The sequence below is a fragment of the Syngnathus floridae genome, unplaced genomic scaffold (genome assembly GCF_059516105.1).
Source record: "Syngnathus floridae isolate MCC-2025c unplaced genomic scaffold, RoL_Sflo_1.0 HiC_scaffold_82, whole genome shotgun sequence".
In the NCBI taxonomy this organism is placed as follows: domain Eukaryota; kingdom Metazoa; phylum Chordata; class Actinopteri; order Syngnathiformes; family Syngnathidae; genus Syngnathus; species Syngnathus floridae.
The window spans coordinates 88,456-113,078 of record NW_028284111.1 but is presented as its reverse complement, the minus strand read 5'-3'; the positions used below and the strand labels follow the sequence as shown (position 1 = coordinate 113,078).

Sequence of the window (24,623 nt, the reverse complement as noted above, 5' to 3'; positions counted from 1 at the left end):
GGCCCGCCCTTTGGGAATCCCTCAGGGCAGCGATCTGCTGCTCGGCAGCCTGAGTCTGCAGCTGAAGGCGGTGGACGTGGCCGGCCCCAGGGCTTCATCCAAAACACTAACCGCTCTGTCTTTCAGCTTGATCTCATCCGTCTGGATGTACAAACGGGGAGCGCTCAGGCAGGCGGGCAAACTCATTTGCCAGAATTGTGACAAAAACAAAGAGAGCAACCGGCCAATTTTTTTCTTGAATCGACTAGAACACCTTTGCTGTGACAAAAGCGAAGCGAGCAACCGGACATTTTCTTCTTGTGAAATAGAATAGAATAGAATGCCTTAGGTGTCATTGCACTGCAGGTATACAACGAAATTGGGAACATAGCCACGCACCGCGCATCTGATCAGTCCTACCAGTCGGCGGATCTCCCTCTCGCAGTCTCTCTTGGTTCGGCTCAGCTCCTCCCGATGCTGGTGATGAGCCGATCGGAGCTCGGCCGCTCGGGACTGCCAGGCCTGCTGGGCCGCTGCCAGGGCTTCTTCCGCGCTCCTGGTGGAGGCGACACCGCTCGGTCTCCCGACACCGCCGCGTCTCCTCCACCTCCGCCAGCAAAGCGCCCCCCCTCCTCACCTGAGCAGACATTGCGCCACACCGGGCCGTTGAGACCGCAACGGAGCGCCGCGACGCTTACTGGGGACAAGCTACACAATACGGTCGCGGCCGCATCGAAGCCCGACGTGGCGTGCGGATAGTCAGACACGGATAGAGCGGATCACCTTGTCCATGGAGCCGTCCCTCAGGCTGAGGACCAAGGCATTCAGTCGCTGGATCTCTCCATCTTTGATTTTGATCACTCTCATCAGCTCCATTTCATGCTGCCGCAGTAATGTCTCCCTGGTAATGGCTAACTCTTTCTGCTTCTCCTCATGGAGTTTGCTTTTGAGTTCCGTCATGGCGGCGGTGGCACGGTGGTGCTCCGCCCGCAGGTCCTGACTTCTCTCTCTCTCCAGACAGCTGACCTGACATGACTTAGACTTAGACTTAGACAAACTTTATTGTCATCTTGTCTGCACATGGTGCATACAAAACGAAATTCCGTTGCATACGTCTTACAACAAAGTAGTGATATTGCAGTTGAATAGAAGTAACATATCCTATGACAATATATATATATACATATACTATATATATATATATATATATATTAAAAATAAGTATAAAGTGCAGCAGTGATAATTATGCAATAGTGCAAGTAGGCAAAACAGTATTCAAGAGTGTGCAGAGGAATGCTAAACCATGTATTAAACTTCTATTTAAAGGGTTTATACAAGTTCAGTAAAGTTGGTAGTGCGAGATAGTGCAAGATAGAGGTCCGTAGTGTCATAAAGTACAGTTCTGTGAATGTGTGATGCAGAGTTCAGTTTAGAGCTCAACAGTTCTAGTGTTCAACAGTCTGATGACAGCAGGGAAAAAGCTGTTGCAGAACCTGGTGGACCTGCAGCGGATGCTGCAAACCTCTTCCCAGAGGGCAGCAGGGAGAACAGTCCATGGTGGGGGTGTGATGGGTCATTGATGATGTTACGGGCACGGGACATGCAGCGCTGAGATGAAATGTCCTGAATGGAGGGAAGAGGAGCCCCTATGATCCTCTCTGCTGTCCTCACCACTCTCCTCACGTTCTTCCAATCGGAGGCGGTGCAGCCTCCACACCACACAGAGAGACAGCTTGTCAGAATGCTCTCTATGGTGCTCCTGTAGAACGTCCTCATGATGGGTGGGGGCAGGTGGGCTTTCCTCATCCTCCGCAGGAAGTACAAGCGCTTCTGTGCCCTCTTGACCAGTGCCGTAGTGTTCATAGTCCAGGTGAGGTCTTCTGTGATGTGGACCCCCAGGAATTTGGTGGTGCTGACCACCTCCACAGCTGAGCTGTTGATGATCAGTGGAGCGTGGTGAGGCTGTTTTTTCCTGAAGTCGACGATGATCTCCTTCATCTTCTCCTCATTCAGGATCAGGCTGTTTTCTCTGCACCAGCCCACCAGCTGCTCCACCTCCTCTCTGTAGTCCAGGTCGTTGTTGTCTCTGATGAGCCCCACCACCGTTGTGTCGTCTGCTGACTTCACGATGTGATTGGTGGTGAACCTGAGGACGCAGTCGTGTGTCATCAGGGTGCACAGCAGGGGGCTCAGGACGCAGCCCTGAAGGGAGCCTGTGCTGAGGGTGATGACATCAGAGGTGTTCTGTCCGACCCGGACTGACTGAGGTCTGTTGGTGAGGAAGTCTAGCAGCCAGTTGCGAAGGGGGGTGTTGAAGCCCAGGTGTTCCAATTTTCCTACCAGATGCTGTGGGATGATGGTGTTAAACGCTGAGTCCAGGAACAGCCTCCGCACATGGGTGTTCTTCTCCTCCAGGTGAGCCAGGCTCAGGTGAAGAACGGAGGAGATGGCGTCCTGAGTGGAGCGGTTTTGCCGGTCGGCAAACTGGAACGGGTCAAATAATAGGGGGAGTCTGGAAACGATGTGACCTTTAAGCAGCCTTTCGAAGCACTTCATCATAACCGGAGTCAGTGCAACAGGCCGGTAATCATTAAATGAGGTGATTTGAGGTTTCTTCGGCACCGGAATGATGGAGGCAGTCTTAAAGCACGCCGGCACTGTGGCTTGGCCCAGCGAGGTGTTAAAAATGTCTGTGATGACCCCAGCCAGATGACTTGCACATTCCCTGAACACACGCCCAGGAATGTTGTCGGGGCCAGGGGCCTTACAGGGGTTGACTCTCCTCAGGGTCTTCAACACATCGGCGGAGTCAAGGCAGAGTACCTCCTCTTCCTGATGGGGGACAGTTTTAACTGCTGGAGTGCCGTTTAGTGCCTCGAACCTCCCAAAGAAGTTATTTAGACCATTTAGAAAGTCAGCATCAACTACACCCACCGGGGGGGGGGAGGGTGAGTTGTAGTCTGTAATCGCCCGTATGCCTTGCCACATACTCCTGATGTTTTTGACGTCGTGGAAACGATCCTGAAATTTTCGACTGCGGTCTCGCTTCGCTATCCTGATGGCACGGTTCAAGTTGGCTCTCGCTGTCCTCAGTGTCTCCTTGTCGCCAGACTTGAAGGCAGAGTTCCGCGCTCGTAGCGTTTGACGTACCTCCTCAGTCATCCAGGGTCGTTGGTTGCCCCGGGTGATGATATTCTTAGTGGTGCTGACGTCCTCGGTGCATTTGTTGATGTAGGCTGACACAGTCATGGCACACGCATGTCTAATCTACATCGGGAAAACTGGGAGGGAGGGAGGCAGGCAGGGAGGCAGGCAGGGAGGCAGGCAGGGAGGCAGGCAGTGTCTGTCTGTTGAGGTTTTCACCTTGTTCTTCTCCTGCTGAAGTTCTAACTGGACGTCCATCAGTTTGGTTCTCAGCTCGTCATTGGCGGCCTGAAGGGCGTCCGTTCGCTCCGCCTTGGCCCGCCCTGCCGGAGCTCGTTTGGACATCTCTTACTCGAGTCTCGCCCGGTCGTCAGTCAGAGATCACAACATTTGTACCTGGAGAGCACAAACGCAGCACTGTTTTCCACTGGCTTCGAACTCAACTTCAATCGGTACCGTAACTTACAACATCATAAACATAGAACTAGCTTGACTTATTCATTGAATAAATGCATTTGGTTCTTCAAAACTGCATCACGCAACATAGCGTGACCGAGACGGCCGTTATCCACCTGCGTGAAGTTATTTGGTGAAATGAATGAGATGTTTAAGACACCATCGTTCTGTCTCTATGTAGATGAAGGGAAATAATCGATTGCTGAAGGTCCAAAGGTGTTGTGATAAACAAATAAACATATTAGTGATTAGTGACATATTTGTGATAAACATATTAGGCAGGATAATCACATATGTTAACGTGACTGCCCACACTGTATTTATTTATGGTTATTTGTTAAATCGAGTACTGTTAGACATGAAATAGGAAGTGTTTAACATAAATGGAAGACGAAAGGGGTACTCACCATTGTAGCTCCTGCTGGTCAATGATACGAGCCTCTTCTTGCAGTGGAAAACATACAGCCAACAAACACCGTGGAACCTAAAGGAATGAAATTAAACATTAACATTTAGCCTCAACCAACATTCACAGATACAACGCAACGCAAACTACACAAAGGTAAATCTTTTTAAACACAATGAGTTGTACTTACCGTGTACGCTCTAGACGGTCCACTTGCAAGCAGAAAATAAAGATATTTCTGTTGATAATCGTCGTGTTTGTATCCGGTGTCTCGCTCAAGGCCATTGCGCCCACAGATTTGAATTTTGGCGAGAGTTCAGCCTATTGACGTCATTTCCGCGGTGTAATACCCGCATATCTGAAACGGCAAAGTTAAGAGTAGAGTTAAATAAAGTTTTTAGTCAACGCAATAATTTACAACCGTTGACCAGTCGAAATAATCGTCGAAATTTGGCGTCTGTGGCTGGAAGCAGACGCCGAGTTCGACATTCCTCCCAAACGCCACACTCCCTCGCTTTTCAGGGCTAAAAAAAACAGTTGTAATTACCTTGTACGCTCTAGACGGTCAAGTTGCAAGCTGAAAACAAAAATATTTGCCTTGTTAGTCATCGTGTTACTAACCGCTGTGTCTTGTTTGCCAGAATTGCCGCTTTCCTACTTCCTGTTGCAAGCCACGCCCACGGATTATAATTTTGCCGTGAGTTCCGCCTATTGACGTCATGTCCGCGTCACATGACTGCGACGTAATATTATCTAAAACTGTTTGTGCGGTATTGTGTTGTTCTGTGCGGTATTGTGTTATTCTGTGCGGCGTCGTGTTGTTCTGTGCGGCGTCGTGTTGTTCAGTGCGACGTCGTGTTGTTCAGTTCGGCATGGTGTTGTTCAGTGCGGCATGGTGTTGTTCAGTGCGGCATGGTGTTGTTCAGTGCGGCATAATGTTGTTCAGTGCGGCATAATGTTGTTCAGTGCGGCATGGTGTTGTTCAGTGCGGCATGGTGTTGTTCAGTGCGGCATGGTGTTGTTCAGTGCGGCATAATGTTGTTCAGTGCGCCATAATGTTGTTCAGTGCGGCATGGTGTTGTTCAGTGCGGGATGGTGTTGTTCAGTGCAGGATGGTGTTGTTCAGTGCGGCATGGTGTTGTTCAATGCGGCATGGTGTTGTTCAGTGCGGGATGGTGTTGTTCAGTGCGGCATGGTGTTGTTCAGTGCGGCATAATGTTGTTCAGTGCGGCATGGTGTTGTTCAGTGCGGCATGGTGTTGTTCAGTGCGGCATGGTGTTGTTCAGTGCGGCATGGTGTTGTTCAGTGCGGAATGGTGTTGTTCAGTGCGGCATGGTGTTGTTCAGTCCGGGATGGTGTTGTTCAATGCGGGATCGTGTTGTTCAGTGCGGGGTGGTGTTGTTCAGTGCGGGATGGTGTTGTTCAGTGCGGCATGGTGTTGTTCAATGCGGCATGGTGTTGTTCAGTGCGGGATGGTGTTGTTCATTGCGGCATGGTGTTGTTCAGTGCGGCATGGTGTTGTTCAGTGCGGCATGGTGTTGTTCAGTGCGGCATGGTGTTGTTCAGTGCGGCATAATGTTGTTCAGTGCGGCATGGTGTTGTTCAGTGTGGAAAGGTGTTGTTCAGTGCAGGATGGTGTTGTTCAGTGCGGCATGGTGTTGTTCAATGCAGGATCGTGTTGTTCAGTGCAGCATAATGTTGTTCAGTGCAGCATGGTGTTGTTCAGTGCGGCATGGTGTTGTTCAATGCGGCATGGTGTTGTTCACTGCGGGATAGTGTTGTTCAATGCGGGATCGTGTTGTTCAGTGCGGCATAATGTTGTTCAGTGCAGCATGGTGTTGTTCAGTGCGGCATGGTGTTGTTCAGTGCGACATAATGTTGTTTAGTGCGGCATAATGTTGTTCAGTGCGGCATAATGTTCAGTGCGGCATGGTGTTGTTCAGTGCGGCATGGTGTTGTTCAGTGCGGCATGGTGTTGTTCAGTGCAGGATGGTGTTGTTCAGTGCGGCATGGTGTTGTTCAATGCGGCATGGTGTTGTTCAGTGCGGGATGGTGTTGTTCAGTGCAGGATGGTGTTGTTCAGTGCGGCATGGTGTTGTTCAGTGCGGAATGGTGTTGTTCAGTGCGGCATGGTGTTGTTCAGTGCGGCATGGTGTTGTTCAGTGCAGGATGGTGTTGTTCAATGCGGGATCGTGTTGTTCAGTGCGGCATGGTGTTGTTCAGTGCGGCATGGTGTTGTTCAGTGCGGCATAATGTTGTTCAGTGCGGCATGGTGTTGTTCAGTGCGGCATGGTGTTGTTCAGTGCGGCATGGTGTTGTTCAGTGCGGCATGGTGTTGTTCAGTGCGGCATAATGTTGTCCAGTGCGCCATAATGTTGTTCAGTGCGGCATGGTGTTGTTTAGTGCGGGATGGTGTTGTTCAGTGCAGGATGGTGTTGTTCAGTGCGGCATGGTGTTGTTCAATGCGGCATGGTGTTGTTCAGTGCGGGATGGTGTTGTTCAGTGCGGCATGGTGTTGTTCAGTGCGGCATAATGTTGTTCAGTGCGGCATGGTGTTGTTCAGTGCGGCATGGTGTTGTTCAGTGCGGCATGGTGTTGTTCAGTGCGGCATGGTGTTGTTCAGTGCGGAATGGTGTTGTTCAGTGCGGCATGGTGTTGTTCAGTGCGGGATGGTGTTGTTCAATGCGGGATCGTGTTGTTCAGTGCGGGGTGGTGTTGTTCAGTGCAGGATGGTGTTGTTCAGTGCAGGATGGTGTTGTTCAGTGCGGCATGGTGTTGTTCAATGCAGGATCGTGTTGTTCAGTGCAGCATAATGTTGTTCAGTGCAGCATGGTGTTGTTCAGTGCGGCATGGTGTTGTTCAATGCGGCATGGTGTTGTTCAGTGCGGGATGGTGTTGTTCAGTGCGGCATGGTGTTTTTCAGTGCGGCATAATGTTGTTCAGTGCGGCATGGTGTTGTTCAGTGCGGCATGGTGTTGTTCAGTGCGACATAATGTTGTTCAGTGCGGCATAATGTTGTTCAGTGCGGCATGGTGTTGTTCAGTGCGGCATGGTGTTGTTCAGTGCGGCATGGTGTTGTTCAGTGCGGCATGGTGTTGTTCAGTGCAGGATGGTGTTGTTCAGTGCGGCATGGTGTTGTTCAATGCGGCATGGTGTTGTTCAGTGCGGGATGGTGTTGTTCAGTGCAGGATGGTGTTGTTCAGTGCGGCATGGTGTTGTTCAGTGCGGAATGGTGTTGTTCAGTGCGGCATGGTGTTGTTCAGTGCGGCATGGTGTTGTTCAGTGCAGGATGGTGTTGTTCAATGCGGGATCGTGTTGTTCAGTGCGGCATGGTGTTGTTCAGTGCGGCATGGTGTTGTTCAGTGCGGCATACTGTTGTTCAGTGCGGCATGGTGTTGTTCAGTGCGGCATGGTGTTGTTCAGTGCGGCATGGTGTTGTTCAGTGCGGCATGGTGTTGTTCAGTGCGGCATAATGTTGTCCAGTGCGCCATAATGTTGTTCAGTGCGGCATGGTGTTGTTTAGTGCGGGATGGTGTTGTTCAGTGCAGGATGGTGTTGTTCAGTGCGGCATGGTGTTGTTCAATGCGGCATGGTGTTGTTCAGTGCGGGATGGTGTTGTTCAGTGCGGCATGGTGTTGTTCAGTGCGGCATAATGTTGTTCAGTGCGGCATGGTGTTGTTCAGTGCGGCATGGTGTTGTTCAGTGCGGCATGGTGTTGTTCAGTGCGGCATGGTGTTGTTCAGTGCGGAATGGTGTTGTTCAGTGCGGCATGGTGTTGTTCAGTGCGGGATGGTGTTGTTCAATGCGGGATCGTGTTGTTCAGTGCGGGGTGGTGTTGTTCAGTGCAGGATGGTGTTGTTCAGTGCAGGATGGTGTTGTTCAGTGCGGCATGGTGTTGTTCAATGCAGGATCGTGTTGTTCAGTGCAGCATAATGTTGTTCAGTGCAGCATGGTGTTGTTCAGTGCGGCATGGTGTTGTTCAGTGCGGGATGGTGTTGTTCAGTGCGGCATGGTGTTTTTCAGTGCGGCATAATGTTGTTCAGTGCGGCATGGTGTTGTTCAGTGCGGCATAATGTTCAGTGCGGCATAATGTTGTTCAGTGCGGCATGGTGTTGTTCAGTGCGACATAATGTTGTTCAGTGCGGCATAATGTTGTTCAGTGCGGCATGGTGTTGTTCAGTGCGGCATGGTGTTGTTCAGTGCGGCATGGTGTTGTTCAGTGCGGCATGGTGTTGTTCAGTGCGGAATGGTGTTGTTCAGTGCGGCATGGTGTTGTTCAGTGCGGCATGGTGTTGTTCAGTGCAGGATGGTGTTGTTCAATGCGGGATGGTGTTGTTCAGTGCGGGATGGTGTTGTTCAGTGCAGGATGGTGTTGTTCAGTGCGGCATGGTGTTGTTCAATGCGGCATGGTGTTGTTCAGTGCAGGATGGTGTTGTTCAGTGCGGCATGGTGTTGTTCAATGCGGCATGGTGTTGTTCAATGCGGCATGGTGTTGTTCAGTGCGGCATGGTGTTGTTCAGTGCGGCATGGTGTTGTTCAGTGCAGCGTAATGTTGTTCAGTTCGGCATGGTGTTGTTCAGTGCGGAATGGTGTTGTTCAGTGCGGCATGGTGTTGTTCAGTGCGGGATGGTGTTGTTCAGTGCGGCATGGTGTTGCTCAGTGCGGCATGGTGTTGTTCAGTGCGGGATGGTGTTGTTCATTGCGGCATGGTGTTGTTCAGTGCGGCATGGTGTTGTTCAGTGCGGCATGGTGTTGTTCAGTGCGGCATGGTGTTGTTCAGTGCGCCATAATGTTGTTCAGTGCGGCATGGTGTTGTTCAGTGCGGGATGGTGTTGTTCAGTGCAGGATGGTGTTGTTCAGTGCGGCATGGTGTTGTTCAATGTGGGATCGTGTTGTTCAGTGCGGCATGGTGTTGTTCAGTGCGGCATGGTGTTGTTCAGTGCGGCATGGTGTTGTTCAGTGCGGCATGGTGTTGTTCAGTGCGGCATAATGTTGTTCAGTGCGGCATAATGTTGTTCAGTGCGGCATAATGTTGTTCAGTGCGGCATGGTGTTGTTCAGTGCGGCATGGTGTTGTTCAGTGCGGCATGGTGTTGTTCAGTGCAGGATGGTGTTGTTCAGTGCGGCATGGTGTTGTTCAATGCGGCATGGTGTTGTTCAGTGCGGGATGGTGTTGTTCAGTGCGGCATGGTGTTCAGTGCGGCATGGTGTTCAGTGCGGCATGGTGTTGTTCAGTGCGGCATGGTGTTGTTCAGTGCAGGATGGTGTTGTTCAATGCAGGATCGTGTTGTTCAGTGCGGCATGGTGTTGTTCAGTGCGGCATGGTGTTGTTCAGTGCGGCATAATGTTGTTCAGTGCGGCATGGTGTTGTTCAGTGCGGCATGGTGTTGTTCAGTGCGGCATGGTGTTGTTCAGTGCGGCATGGTGTTGTTCAGTGCGGCATAATGTTGTTCAGTGCGGCATGGTGTTGTTCAGTGCGGAATGGTGTTGTTCAGTGCGGCATGGTGTTTAGTGCGGGATGGTGTTGTTCAGTGCAGGATGGTGTTGTTCAGTGCGGCATGGTGTTGTTCAGTGCGGGATGGTGTTCAATGCGGGATCGTGTTGTTCAGTGCGGCATGGTGTTGTTCAGTGCGGCATGGTGTTGTTCAGAGCGGCATGGTGTTGTTCATTTCGGCATAATGTTGTTCAGTGCGGCATAATGTTGTTCAGTGCGGCATGGTGTTGTTCAGTGCGGGATGGTGTTGTTCAGTGCCTTATAATGTTGTTCAGTGCGGCATGGTGTTGTTCAGTGCGGCATGGTGTTGTTCAGTGCGGCATGGTGTTGTTCAGTGCGGCATAATGTTGTTCAGTGCGGCATAATGTTGTTCAGTGCGGCATGGTGTTGTTCAGTGCGGGATGGTGTTGTTCAGTGCGGGATGGTGTTGTTCAGTGCGGCATGGTGTTCAATGCGGAATGGTGTTGTTCAGTGCAGGATGGTGTTGTTCAGTGCGGCATGGTGTTGTTCAGTGCGGCATAATGTTGTTCAGTGCGGCATGGTGTTGTTCAGTGCGGCATGGTGTTGTTCAGTGCGGCATGGTGTTGTTCAGTGCGGCATAATGTTGTTCAGTGCGGCATGGTGTTGTTCAGTGCGGCATGGTGTTGTTCAGTGCGGCATAATGTTCAGTGCGGCATAATGTTGTTCAGTGCGGCACGGTGTTGTTCAGTGCGGGATGGTGTTGTTCAGTGCAGGATGGTGTTGTTCAGTGCGGCATGGTGTTCAGTGCGGGATGGTGTCTTTCAGTGCGGCATGGTGTCGTTCAGTGCGGCATGGTGTCTTTCAGTGCGGCATGGTGTCGTTCAGTGCGGCATGGTGTCTTTCAGTGCGGCATGGTGTCTTTCAGTGAGGCATGGTGTTGTTCAGTGCGGCATGGTGTTGTTTAGTGCGGCATGGTGTTGTTCAGTGCGGGATGGTGTTGTTCAGTGTGGCATGGTGTTCAGTGCGGCATGGTGTTGTTCAGTGCGGTATCGTGTTGTTCAGTGCGGTATCGTGTTTCTCAGTGCGGTATCGTGTTGTTCAGTGCAGTATCGTTGTGTTGTTCGTATTGTGTTTAACACTTAGCCTCTAACACTTAGCCTCTAACACTTAGCCTCTAGCATCTAGAAGGTAAATAAATAGGAAGGAAGGACTCACCGGTGACGCCTTTGCCCACGTCCAAGCGTTGTACTTTGTATTTTCATCCTTCTGACAGTGGAAAACATAGCCAACAAACACCGTGGAACCTAAACGAATGAAAGAAAACTATCATTTGGCCACAACCAACATTCACAGATACAACACAATGTGACGTGCGGGGTTGAGGTTAAAGGTTGAGTGAAGGGCCCTCGTTTTAAACTACTTTTTTGAAAAGGATTGGGAACAAGTAAGACGTATTTAATTTATTTAATGGGAAGTAGTAAGAGCTATATAATTTAATCTATGTATTATATTCTATTGTATTGTATTCTGTTGTATTCTTTTGGATTGTATTCACACTAACCCCACTAAAACTTCAGCCCACAAAAACTCGCCTCTGGCGCCTAGCCTCTGGCACTTAGCCTCTAACACTTAGCCTTTAACACTTAGCCTTTAACACTTAGCCTTTAACACTTAGCCTTTAACACTTAGCCTAGAAGGTGAATAAATAGGGTTAAAGGTTGAGTGAAGGGACCTCGTTTTAAACTACTTTTTTGAAAAGGAGTGGGAACAAGTAAGACGTATTTAATTTATTTAATGGGAAGTAGTAAGACTTATTAAATTTATTTAATCTACTTTTCTTCCCAGGCAAAATTTGATGTGCTGCAATTCCAAATTTCCAAAGTGAATGAAGGAATGAAGTCCTTTAAATTATGATTTTATATAAATACTAGGCATTAACACAAAATCGACGGCACAAAATGGGCAGACTTTACTTGTTTGAAAAGGACTGGTTACAAGACAGACTTTTTTAATTTATTTAATGGGAAGAAGACTTATTTAGTTTAATTGATCTATTTTTGTTCCCTGGCAAAATTCGATTTGCTGCAATTCCAAATTTCCAAAGTGAATGAAGGAAAGAAGTCGTTTAAATTATGATTTTGTTTAAATACTAGGCATAGACACAAAATCTACGGCACAAAATGGGCAGACTTTACTTGTTTGAAGAGGACTGGTTACAAGACAGACTTTTCTGATTTATTTAATGGGAAGAAGACTTATTTAGTTTATTTAATCTATTTTTGTTCCCTGGCAAAATTGGATTTGCTGAAATTGTATTTTGCCAAATCTTGCCTTGAGACCTGATAGGAAGTATTAAACGCTTAGTTAAATCAATACAAGTTGGTAATAAGAGCGAGTAATGTTGGTTGAACCGATGAATGAAGGTTGAAAGCAATTTAAATTATGACTTTGTATAAATACTAGATATTAACAGAACATCTACTGCGCGAAATGGGCAGAGTTTACTTGTTTGAGAAGGAGTGGCTTATTCAAAACTAAGATTTATTTAATCTGTTTGTTCCCAGGCAAAATTGGATGTGATGCAATTCCAAATTTCACCACATGATGGTGCCCAATTTTGACTTCATAGGACATATTAAACACTTAGCTTGTTATTATGTTCAAGGTAATCAGATTTGTTTATTATTCTAATGGCCTCTTCAAAACTATTCTGGATTACTACTTTGGATCTATTCTACATTACTTGGCAACAACATACTCTGTAACAGATTAGGCAGTATAATCATATCTGTTAACTTGAGAGTGCCCACACTCAATCTACTTATCGTGATGTGTTAAATCAATTACTGTTAGACATTATTTGTCTGATAATCTACCAAATCTTTGAATTGAAGAATTTGTGATTTAATTAATAGCTTGTTCAGGGTAATCAGACTTGTATATAATTCTAATGGCCTTCTTTTGAAAACTATTCTGAATTACAACTTTGGATCTTATATTACTTTGCAACAATCTACTCCGTGACAGATTAGGCAGTATAATCACATATGTTAACTTCAGTGCCCACACTGTATTTATTTATGGTTATTTGTTAAATCAAGTACTGTTAGACATGAAATAGGAAGTGTTTAACATAAATGTTATGGCTACTCACCATTGTAGCTCGCTCCTGGTCAATGATACGAGCCTCTTCTTGCAGTGGAAAACTTGCAGCCAACAAACACCGTGGAACCTAAAGGAATGAAATTAAACATTAACATTTCGTCTCGACCAATTTTCACACGTACAACGCAACGCGGCTACACTTCTGCTATTACAAACGTAAATCTCCTTAAACACAATGAGTGTTACTTACCGTGTACGCTCTAGACGGTCCAGTTGCAAGCAGAAAATAAAGATATTTCTGTTGATAATCGTCGCTGCTCAGTGGCTCACGGCCATCGCGCCAACAGATTTGAATCGGAGGTTCGGGCAATTACGTCATATCCGCGGCACATGACTGCGACGTAATACCCGCTTATCTGAAACGGCAGTTAAAAGTAGAGTTACATCAAGTTTTCTTGGAACCTAAACGAATGAAAGAAAACTATCATTTGGCCACAACCAACATTCACAGATACAACACAACGTGCGGGGTTGAGGTTAAAGATTGAGTGAAGGGCCCTCGTTTTAAACTACTGTTTTGAAAAGGAGTGGGAACAAGTAAGACGTATTTAATTTATTTAATGGGAAGTAGTAAGACTTATTAAATTTATTTAATCTACTTTTCTTCCCAGGCAAAATTTGATGTGCTGCAATTCCAAATTTCCAAAGTGAATGAAGGAATGAAGTCCTTTAAATTATGATTTTATATAAATACTAGGCATTAACACAAAATCGACGGCACAAAATGGGCAGACTTTACTTGTTTGAAAAGGACTGGTTACAAGACAGACTTTTTTAATTTATTTAATGGGAAGAAGACTTATTTAGTTTAATTGATCTATTTTTGTTCCCTGGCAAAATTCGATTTGCTGCAATTCCAAATTTCCAAAGTGAATGAAGGAAAGAAGTCGTTTAAATTATGATTTTGTTTAAATACTAGGCATAGACACAAAATCTACGGCACAAAATGGGCAGACTTTACTTGTTTGAAGAGGACTGGTTACAAGACAGACTTTTCTGATTTATTTAATGGGAAGAAGACTTATTTAGTTTATTTAATCTATTTTTGTTCCCTGGCAAAATTGGATTTGCTGAAATTGTATTTTGCCAAATCTTGCCTTGAGACCTGATAGGAAGTATTAAACGCTTAGTTAAATCAATACAAGTTGGTAATAAGAGCGAGTAATGTTGGTTGAACCGATGAATGAAGGTTGAAAGCAATTTAAATTATGACTTTGTATAAATACTAGATATTAACAGAACATCTACTGCGCGAAATGGGCAGAGTTTACTTGTTTGAGAAGGAGTGGCTTATTCAAAACTAAGATGTATTTAATCTGTTTGTTCCCAGGCAAAATTGGATGTGATGCAATTCCAAATTTCACCACATGATGGTGCCCAATTTTGACTTCATAGGACATATTAAACACTTAGCTTGTTATTATGTTCAAGGTAATCAGATTTGTTTATTATTCTAATGGCCTCTTCAAAACTATTCTGGATTACTACTTTGGATCTATTCTACATTACTTGGCAACAACATACTCTGTAACAGATTAGGCAGTATAATCATATCTGTTAACTTGAGAGTGCCCACACTCAATCTACTTATCGTGATGTGTTAAATCAATTACTGTTAGACATTATTTGTCTGATAATCTACCAAATCTTTGAATTGAAGAATTTGTGATTTAATTAATAGCTTGTTCAGGGTAATCAGACTTGTATATAATTCTAATGGCCTTCTTTTGAAAACTATTCTGAATTACAACTTTGGATCTTATATTACTTTGCAACAATCTACTCCGTGACAGATTAGGCAGTATAATCACATATGTTAACTTCAGTGCCCACACTGTATTTATTTATGGTTATTTGTTAAATCAAGTACTGTTAGACATGAAATAGGAAGTGTTTAACATAAATGTTATGGCTACTCACCATTGTAGCTCGCTCCTGGTCAATGATACGAGCCTCTTCTTGCAGTGGAAAACTTGCAGCCAACAAACACCGTGGAACCTAAAGGAATGAAATTAAACATTAACATTTCGCCTCGACCAATTTTCACACGTACAACGCAACGCGGCTACACTTCTGCTATTACAAACGTAAATCTCCTTAAACACAATGAGTGTTACTTACCGTGTACGCTCTAGACGGTCCAGTTGCAAGCAGAAAATAAAGATATTTCTGTTGATAATCGTCGCTGCTCAGTGGCTCACGGCCATCGCGCCAACAGATTTGAATCGGAGGTTCGGGCAATTACGTCATATCCGCGGCACATGACTGCGACGTAATACCCGCTTATCTGAAACGGCAGTTAAAAGTAGAGTTACATCAAGTTTTCTTGGAACCTAAACGAATGAAAGAAAACTATCATTTGGCCACAACCAACATTCACAGATACAACACAACGTGCGGGGTTGAGGTTAAAGATTGAGTGAAGGGCCCTCGTTTTAAACTACTGTTTTGAAAAGGAGTGGGAACAAGTAAGACGTATTTAATTTATTTAATGGGAAGTAGTAAGACTTATTAAATTTATTTAATCTACTTTTCTTCCCAGGCAAAATTTGATGTGCTGCAATTCCAAATTTCCAAAGTGAATGAAGGAATGAAGTCCTTTAAATTATGATTTTGTACAAATACTAGGCATTAACACAAAATCGACGGCACAAAATGGGCAGACTTTACTTGTTTGAAAAGGACTGGTTACAAGACAGACTTTTTTAATTTATTTAATGGGAAGAAGACTTATTTAGTTTAATTGATCTATTTTTGTTCCCTGGCAAAATTCGATTTGCTGCAATTCCAAATTTCCAAAGTGAATGAAGGAAAGAAGTCGTTTAAATTATGATTTTGTTTAAATACTAGGCATAGACACAAAATCTACGGCACAAAATGGGTAGACTTTACTTGTTTGAAGAGGACTGGTTACAAGACAGACTTTTCTGATTTATTTAATGGGAAGAAGACTTATTTAGTTTATTTAATCTATTTTTGTTCCCTGGCAAAATTGGATTTGCTGAAATTGTATTTTGCCAAATCTTGCCTTGAGACCTGATAGGAAGTATTAAACGCTTAGTTAAATCAATACAAGTTGGTAATAAGAGCGAGTAATGTTGGTTGAACCGATGAATGAAGGTTGAAAGCAATTTAAATTATGACTTTGTATAAATACTAGATATTAACAGAACATCTACTGCGCAAAATGGGCAGAGTTTACTTGTTTGAGAAGGAGTGGCTTATTCAAAACTAAGATTTATGTAATCTGTTTGTTCCCAGGCAAAATTGGATGTGATGCAATTCCAAATTTCACCACATGATGGTGCCCAATTTTGACTTCATAGGACATATTAAACACTTAGCTTGTTATTATGTTCAAGGTAATCAGATTTGTTTATCATTCTAATGGCCTCTTCAAAACTATTCTGGATTACTACTTTGGATCTATTCTACATTACTTGGCAACAACATACTCTGTAACAGATTAGGCAGTATAATCACATATGTTAACTTGAGAGTGCCCACACTCAATCTACTTATCGTGATGTGTTAAATCAATTACTGTTAGACATTATTTGTCTGATAATCTACCAAATCTTTGAATTGAAGAATTTGTGATTTAATTAATAGCTTGTTCAGGGTAATCAGACTTGTATATAATTCTAATGGCCTTCTTTTGAAAACTATTCTGAATTACAACTTTGGATCTTATATTACTTTGCAACAATCTACTCGGTGACAGATTAGGCAGTATAATCACATATGTTAACTTCAGTGCCCACACTGTATTTATTTATGGTTATTTGTTAAATCAAGTACTGTTAGACATGAAATAGGAAGTGTTTAACATAAATGTTATGGCTACTCACCATTGTAGCTCGCTCCTGGTCAATGATATGAGCCTCTTCTTGCAGTGGAAAACTTGCAGCCAACAAACACCGTGGAACCTAAAGGAATGAAATTAAACATTAACATTTCGCCCGGACCAACATTCACACGTACAACGCAACGCGGCTACACTTCTGCTATTACAAACGTAAATCTCCTTAAACACAACGAGTGTTACTTACCGTGTACGCTCTAGGCAAAATTGGATGTGATGCAATTCCAAATCTATCTGAAACGGCAGTTAAAAGTAGAGTTACATCAAGTTTTCTTTTTTAATCAACACAATCATTTACAACCGTTGACCAGAAAGAATCGTCGAAATTCGACGTCCCCCACAAACGCCACGCTCACTCGCTTTTCAGGGCAACAAAAGTACTTCTTTTTAAAAACGATGAGTTGTACTTACCGTGTACGCTCTGGACGGTCCAGTTGCAAGCAGAAAATAAAAATATTTCTCTTGTTAGTCGTATGTTACCATCCGCTGTGTCTTTGTCAACATCGCCGCCATTTTCCTACTTCCTGCTGCGAGCCACGCCCACGGATTTAAATTTGGGCGGAAGCTCTTTCCATTGGCGTCGTTTTCGCGTATAGCAAATCCGATTGGTTGGGAAGGGTGCACGGTTATGCAGCCGAGGGGTCCTGTGATCGGTGGGATGTAAAGTAGGCGTCGACGTCACGTCCGCGTCACGTGACCACGACGTGGCAGACGTCATATAGCAACCGCTGTTTTGTTTAGTAGACTTACAGTTGTTATGCATTGACATAATGGCGCACACACCAAATAGATTTAAATAAATTAAATAATTCTTCTGCCCACTCTCTTTTAAACAAGTTAACTCTCCCCGCGGATTTGAATTCCGGCGAAAGTTACGCCCATCGACGTCACGTATGTCACGTGACCACGACGTGGCAGATGTCATATAGCAACCGCTGTTTTGTTTAGTAGATTTACAGTTGTTATGCATTGGCATAATGGTGTGCACTCAAAATAGATTTAAATAAATTAAATATTTCTTCTGCCTACTCCCTTTTAAACAAGTTAACTCTGCCCACGTCCATTGACGTCTTGTCTGCGTCACGTGACCACGACGTAGCGACGTCATATAGTAACCGCTGTTTTGACCAGTAGACTTAGTTATTATGCGTTGACATAATGGCGCACTGGTTAGCATGGCCACCTCTTAAGCATGATGATGCGGGTTCGACGCCTGATCAATGTTAGCATGGAGTGAGCTGAAGTGCATGGCGCTGAAGATTTGAATCTTTGAAATGCGCTGAGGTCTGACATATCAGGCAGAATGGTTTGCCATCACGTTCAACAAAAAATAGAAACTTTCCCACTCTGATTAAAACGTCCTGTGTTCATCTACGTATTTTCGTTTTGCTGTGCATCTTTTCCCTGCCATTTCGAGAGCCCAATTGACACTCATAGTTTAAAGAAATGTGTTTGCCCATCCTACTTTGTGGAATTTCACCACATGCGCTTTTGACCAAAATACCAAATTGAACTCAAGTGAAGCCAACACGCACAACCCCCCCCCCCCCCCCCCCCCACACACACACACACACAAATGTTGATATGAACATAAAAGAGCCGCATGCGGTTCGTGAGTTGCGGCTTGGCCAAACCTGTACTATACAACTTTATTTGTATAAAATTTTCACAACAGCTGTCACACAAACAAAGCGGGAAAAACCGAAGACGTGCGTGTTCCGCCCACGCTGGATTTATTTGCACCTTTGAAAAGACACCGTATTGCCGCAGATGTGGCAAAGAGTACTTTTGGGCATCTGAGACGGAAGGATGTCCAAAGCATCACGTCACCTGCTCTGGTAGGCATGGTGGTGGGACGTTGAGGTCAACCGCTTTGGGGTTGGCTGAATCTTTGATCGCAGGATGCCACACACTTGAAGACAGAAGCAGAAAAGCAGAGCTAAATGCAAAATGTACTCACCGGTGACTCCAATTTTTTTCCCCCCTGAAGAAACAGCTGGACGGGTGGCCCCGGCTGGCCAGTGGGACTCTTGTTATTCTGACCCTTTTTAATGCGCGTTTGGGGCAACAACCGTTTTTTGTGGCGCTCTCTTCTGGTTCAAAAGTGCCCTGCATGTGAATTTGCTTTTCCTGCCTTCTGATTGGATGAGCGCCGGTGTGACGCGGTGCCTCTGTCACCGTGGCGGGGGGTATACGTTGGCATCGGAGCGTCTGCCAACGTCTGAGACCGGCTGGCAGTGTATCGGAGGTGTCGAGTGCGGTGCCGCTGGAGCTCACTCACCAGCTGGTGTTAGGGCCACAGAATGAAGGCCAAGGAGAAGAATAGAAAGAGAAACAGAAACTTCTCCTCCAATTGTTTGATTTGTCTCTTCTGAGCTTCGATGAATTCTTTCAGCTCTTTGTTCCTCTAGGACGGACAAATGGAAAGTGGCATTCAAAAGCCAGTAAGCGTACAAGTAAGTGCCGGGCTGGCTTTGGGCCCTTACCTGTTGCGCGCTGTGCAGCAGATCCATTCTCTCTTGGAGGATGCAAGCGTCGCGCTCCCTCAACTCGCACATCAGGGCTCGCTTCCATTGGTCCACGGCGCTCCTAAGCTCTTCTCTCTGATCCGCCGTCAGCACGTCATTCACGCCAGCGTGGCTGGCTTTTTCGCCGTCCGTGGCGGGGCAGTCCCGCTGCGGTAGCGCCTCGTACAACATGGCCTCCAGCTCCAGGATCCTCTGGGCCGCAATCCTCGTCCATCAGTGGTCCGGCGGGAGATTTGAGGGCGGCTTACCTTATGAGCCTGGTCCATGGAACACTTCCTGAAGTCCAACTTTTCATCCAGGTAGCCCTTCTGCTTGCAGAACATATCCTAGCACAGCTCAAGGTCAGAATTGTTGGGGCACATTGCCGGAGTTCCCCTTGGCTGATGTCGCGTGTCTGTCTACCTTCTCACTTTCAATGTCCAACATCTTCTGTTGAAGTGCTGACTTGGTCACTTTGATATATTCTAACCACTGAGGAAAGGCTGCTGTCACATAAGCAGAATGCGAGAGCGTGCGTGGACGTGCGCGTTACCTTCTCGGCTAGGGTGAGAAGGGTCCTGGCGTGAATCACGACCACCTGCTCCTCGTTGGTGAGATTCTGCAAGAGCCCAAAGGCACAGCGTCAACAAGCTTCTTTCAGCGCAAAGCCTTCCAAAAGTCACATTTGAGCCGCCGAGTCTCGTGGAGTGCGAACATAAGGAGTTCGACATACACTTACGGCGTTATAGCCCAGGATGTCCAGCTTCTTCATCAGATCACTGATGACGATGTCCGGGGGAAAGGCGCAAGGAGCAATGTAAGGTGTTCTGGGACCTCGGGTTAAGGTTAGGGTTGCGAGGGACGCCTTACGTACGCTCACGCCCTCGGCCTCGCAGTAGATCTGCAAAGGGCTGAGGCCGTCTGGGAAACGGACTTGCAGAAACTTCAAGACGGGGGAGCGCCACTCCTTCTCCTGAAAGGCAGAGGCATGCATCCGTCCGTCCGTCCGTCCGTCCGTCACATCTCTGGCCTCAACACGCTTGTGCGAGTCTTCCCACCTCCAGCTCCAGGATGCGGAACTCAAGCAGTTCGTTTTGGTCTCGGATATCCTGGATGTGCTCTTTCAGACGCGCTTCTTCCGCCTCCATCCGCCTGACCTGAAAAGACAGTCAGACCTCATCTGCGGGGCTTCCCGACAGGTGTGACGCCAAGCGACTCCGCCCAGCGCCTTTCTTTCCGTCACCTTTTCGGCCAACTGCTGATTGCTCTGACGCAGCAGCTGCTTCTCCTCCACCCACTTGACATTCTAGAAGAGACAAACGCGTGGACAGCTTTGGAATGTTGTGTCATTTTCATCCACAAATTCTTTGGTTGACTGGAAAATGACATTTGCTTTTCTCCGCATTTTCCCAGCCACGTTCGGGGGGGGGGGTTGGTCCAGTAATGCCAGACGGATGAGTGACTGAAGAATGTAGCTATTTTGTCTGAGAAAAAGGTGTGCTCATTGATGAGCTTACCTGTCCTTGTTGCTTCAGCGCTGACTCCAGATCTGCTACTCTGCTTTGATAGTGACCCATTTCTACCATCAGCTTTTCTCTGGTCTGAAAGGAGGAGGAGGGAGGCTCCTCCTCCTCCTTTCAGACCAGAGAACACCCGAGGCTGGGTGAGAACGGGGAGGCTGCGACCCGGCCGGGGGTTGCGGGAAGGGGCGCCACCTTGATCTCCTTCTCGGCGTCGTAGTCCCCTTCGCTGGTCTGGGCTAGCAGAGCGTAGGCTCGTTGCAGCGCTTGATATTCTTGCGTCAGCTGGCGGTAGCGAAGCTCCGCCTCTTCATGCACACACCAATGCAACACAGCACTAGTACCAGAATCAGTCAGACCGGCGACAAAGCACCCGCGACGCAAAGACGAGTCCGATTCCAGGCTGAAGAGGAATGTTTGGTGCCAATACGCTGGCAGAAATGGCGGGCTACCTCTTCGGGTTCCGTGTCGGGGGTTCTGTCGGTGTGAAAAGACAAGGACGATCCGTCCGAGTCCACCAACACGTCTTCGTCGTAGCCGTAAAATGTTTCGATGACCTGCGGGCGCGGAAGCAAACATCTCTCTGAACAAACTGAAGCGACACCTCACGATGAATCGACGAGAGGAACGATAGCGAGAAAAAGGCCATTTCATCTTGCGCAACACCAAGCAGCCGCAAACAAACAGACTCACCTTGCAGGACCTCACGCTTTGTTCCTCCTCAGAGATTCTCGACGTCGGTATCGTAGCAGCAAATCTCTCTCCTGTCGACACAAATAATCCGCCTTTGAGATTCTTTGGATGCAAAGGGAACGAACGGCTCCGGCGCAGAAACAAACGCGACTCACAATGACATTTCTGACATGAGCTCCTGTCTCCAGAGCCTGAAAAACACGTCACCGGCGATGATTGGAGGGACGCTCGTCTTTTCCAAAAGTGACAACTACAGGGTGTGTCAGGGTTTTCCAGATTATCTTTATCGTATCATTGTGTTGCTTTGACTTTGACTGCGACCTGTAATAAATAATATTATTTATCCCTTATTTATCCCTATCGCTTATCCCTTCCTACACAAAGTTGTAAAACACCCCTTGCTATGTTTTGACTAGAGGTCAAGGGCTTCCTCTATTCAATCCACTCTTACACCCACCCTGTTTCTCTTAATTAAAATGCTCGTGCAGGAGCCGAGAGTCAGACTTCATTCGTACAACGGATGGACTCTCCACCTGCAGGTGTCCAAAAGAACTTACTTGTCTCCCGTGTGGTTCTTGCAAAATAAGTTGGAGCGAGCGCAACTCTAACAGGGTGCATTTTGCCACTAGCTGCCTACGGACAATGACGTCGCGCTCGCGGCTCATGGTTGACGGGCTGAGCAGCCGGGCAAGTCCGTCGTTTTCAGCGCACAGCGAGTGGCAAAGGCGCTGACAAAACGGGAGCTTTGAGCTGCTGAAAACGGCAAAACAAGTCTAAAGCGTGTTCAAACGCGTGCGCACAATGCTCCTGCTTGAAAGGTCGGAATTTAAGGGGCCAATTTTTTGGATGGCGGCCGCCGGCCAAGCTTTGGACGGAAAAGGTTTCCTGGCGACAGCGAGCGAGCGCGGCGCTGCCGTACGTGCACCGAGTCGCCTGCCTGAAGACCTTGGACAAGTCGTCGATGATGTGCCGCTGCTCCACAACTTGAAGGAACTCCATTTCACCGTCCTGCTGGCCGCAACCGCGGTCCAGGTCATTGAGCGAACTAGGCCTTCTCTGTGGAACACAAATGCAGTGGACTCTGTTGGCACGCCGCCGTTGTCCGCGTCGACTTACCAAGCTTGCCATCTCCTCGTTCTCCTGGGTGACAAAGCGCACTTTGTTTTCAAGGCGACACAGCACCAGCGAGAGTTCTTCATTCTTCCTGCTCAGGCGTTTGTTTTTGTACAGGAGTGGCAGAAACTGGCTTTCTGTTTCTCTCAGTCGCTTTAGCTGCAAGCATGAAGTGCGGGATGTGAAAGACGCACAACACGCGGGCCAGAACGTATCCATTCCTTTTGCATCGGTTTGAACGGAATCGTGCCTTTGGCTCCCAATAAAAGACATCTACCAGGCAACCGACTCGCCGCGCCGCTCAACTAATAAGCAAGCGCAATGGGTGCCTCGCTGGATGGCGCGCATCAAACGTAGCGCAAACCTTCAAGCGTGCCGTCAATAAATTACCAGTTCATTGCGCTCTTCAGAAAGCAGGGCGTTTCGATCCTCCAGTTTCCTGATGACTGCGCTGAGCTCAGCGATTTTCAGATGAAACCGTCGCGTGTCCCGATCCTCCTGAGACTGAAAACGCCCCGCAACACACACACACAAGCACTCGTTCAAAGTTCAAAACTGTTTTTGTGCTACCTTCCTCCAGCAACGAACTAAGTCATGCGTACTGCAAGTGTGTGATGAGGTGGCTTACGCAATGAAGAGGATTGCTAGTAGCGGCGTTGACCCCACTTCCAGGGTAGTTTAGGCCCGCCCTTTGGGAATCCCTCAGGGCAGCGATCTGCTGCTCGGCAGCCTGAGTCTGCAGCTGAAGGCGGTGGACGTGGCCGGCCCCAGGGCTTCATCCAAAACACTAACCGCTCTGTCTTTCAGCTTGATCTCATCCGTCTGGATGTACAAACGGGGAGCGCTCAGGCAGGCGGGCAAACTCATTTGCCAGAATTGTGACAAAAACAAAGAGAGCAACCGGCCAATTTTTTTCTTGAATCGACTAGAACACCTTTGCTGTGACAAAAGCGAAGCGAGCAACCGGACATTTTCTTCTTGTGAAATAGAATAGAATAGAATGCCTTAGGTGTCATTGCACTGCAGGTATACAACGAAATTGGGAACATAGCCACGCACCGCGCATCTGATCAGTCCTACCAGTCGGCGGATCTCCCTCTCGCAGTCTCTCTTGGTTCGGCTCAGCTCCTCCCGATGCTGGTGATGAGCCGATCGGAGCTCGGCCGCTCGGGACTGCCAGGCCTGCTGGGCCGCTGCCAGGGCTTCTTCCGCGCTCCTGGTGGAGGCGACACCGCTCGGTCTCCCGACACCGCCGCGTCTCCTCCACCTCCGCCAGCAAAGCGCCCCCCCTCCTCACCTGAGCAGACATTGCGCCACACCGGGCCGTTGAGACCGCAACGGAGCGCCGCGACGCTTACTGGGGACAAGCTACACAATACGGTCGCGGCCGCATCGAAGCCCGACGTGGCGTGCGGATAGTCAGACACGGATAGAGCGGATCACCTTGTCCATGGAGCCGTCCCTCAGGCTGAGGACCAAGGCATTCAGTCGCTGGATCTCTCCATCTTTGATTTTGATCACTCTCATCAGCTCCATTTCATGCTGCCGCAGTAATGTCTCCCTGGTAGCAGTAATGTCTCCCTGGTAATGGCTAACTCTTTCTGCTTCTCCTCATGGAGTTTGCTTTTGAGTTCCGTCATGGCGGCGGTGGCACGGTGGTGCTCCGCCCGCAGGTCCTGACTTCTCTCTCTCTCCAGACAGCTGACCTGACATGACTTAGACTTAGACTTAGACAAACTTTATTGTCATCTTGTCTGCACATGGTGCATACAAAACGAAATTCCGTTGCATACGTCTTACAACAAAGTAGTGATATTGCAGTTGAATAGAAGTAACATATCCTATGACAATATATATATATACATATACTATATATATATATATATATATATTAAAAATAAGTATAAAGTGCAGCAGTGATAATTATGCAATAGTGCAAGTAGGCAAAACAGTATTCAAGAGTGTGCAGAGGAATGCTAAACCATGTATTAAACTTCTATTTAAAGGGTTTATACAAGTTCAGTAAAGTTGGTAGTGCGAGATAGTGCAAGATAGAGGTCCGTAGTGTCATAAAGTACAGTTCTGTGAATGTGTGATGCAGAGTTCAGTTTAGAGCTCAACAGTTCTAGTGTTCAACAGTCTGATGACAGCAGGGAAAAAGCTGTTGCAGAACCTGGTGGACCTGCAGCGGATGCTGCAAACCTCTTCCCAGAGGGCAGCAGGGAGAACAGTCCATGGTGGGGGTGTGATGGGTCATTGATGATGTTACGGGCACGGGACATGCAGCGCTGAGATGAAATGTCCTGAATGGAGGGAAGAGG

At 47.1% G+C, this 24,623-nt stretch overlaps 1 protein-coding gene across 1 annotated transcript; it reads right to left on the bottom strand.

Annotated features, from left to right (window-relative positions):
* Positions 1-420: 420 nt before the first annotated feature.
* LOC148377836 (janus kinase and microtubule-interacting protein 3-like) lies at positions 421-14,595 on the bottom strand. Its single transcript, XM_088368120.1, has 9 exons — positions 14,525-14,595; positions 12,795-12,960; positions 12,594-12,671; positions 10,655-10,743; positions 4,533-4,562; positions 4,176-4,343; positions 3,987-4,063; positions 3,343-3,519; positions 421-1,005 (listed from the first exon to the last, which is right to left on the bottom strand). The coding sequence occupies exons 8-9, from the start codon at positions 3,466-3,468 to the stop codon at positions 739-741; spliced, it is 393 nt and encodes a 130-aa protein (XP_088224246.1). The 5' UTR covers positions 3,469-3,519; positions 3,987-4,063; positions 4,176-4,343; positions 4,533-4,562; positions 10,655-10,743; positions 12,594-12,671; positions 12,795-12,960; positions 14,525-14,595; the 3' UTR covers positions 421-738.
* Between the last annotated feature and the right edge of the window lie 10,028 nt (positions 14,596-24,623).

What these genes read in the sequence shown, in the direction of transcription:
- LOC148377836 (XM_088368120.1), bottom strand. Translation starts at nt 3,468, where the DNA reads ATGTCCAAACGAGCTCCGGCAGGGCGGGCCAAGGCGGAGCGAACGGAC. An exon ending in TTCAGCAGGAGAAGAACAAG is followed by an intron (nt 1,006 to 3,342) that starts GTGAAAACCTCA and finishes AAGTCATGTCAG; the next exon opens with GTCAGCTGTCTGGAGAGAGA.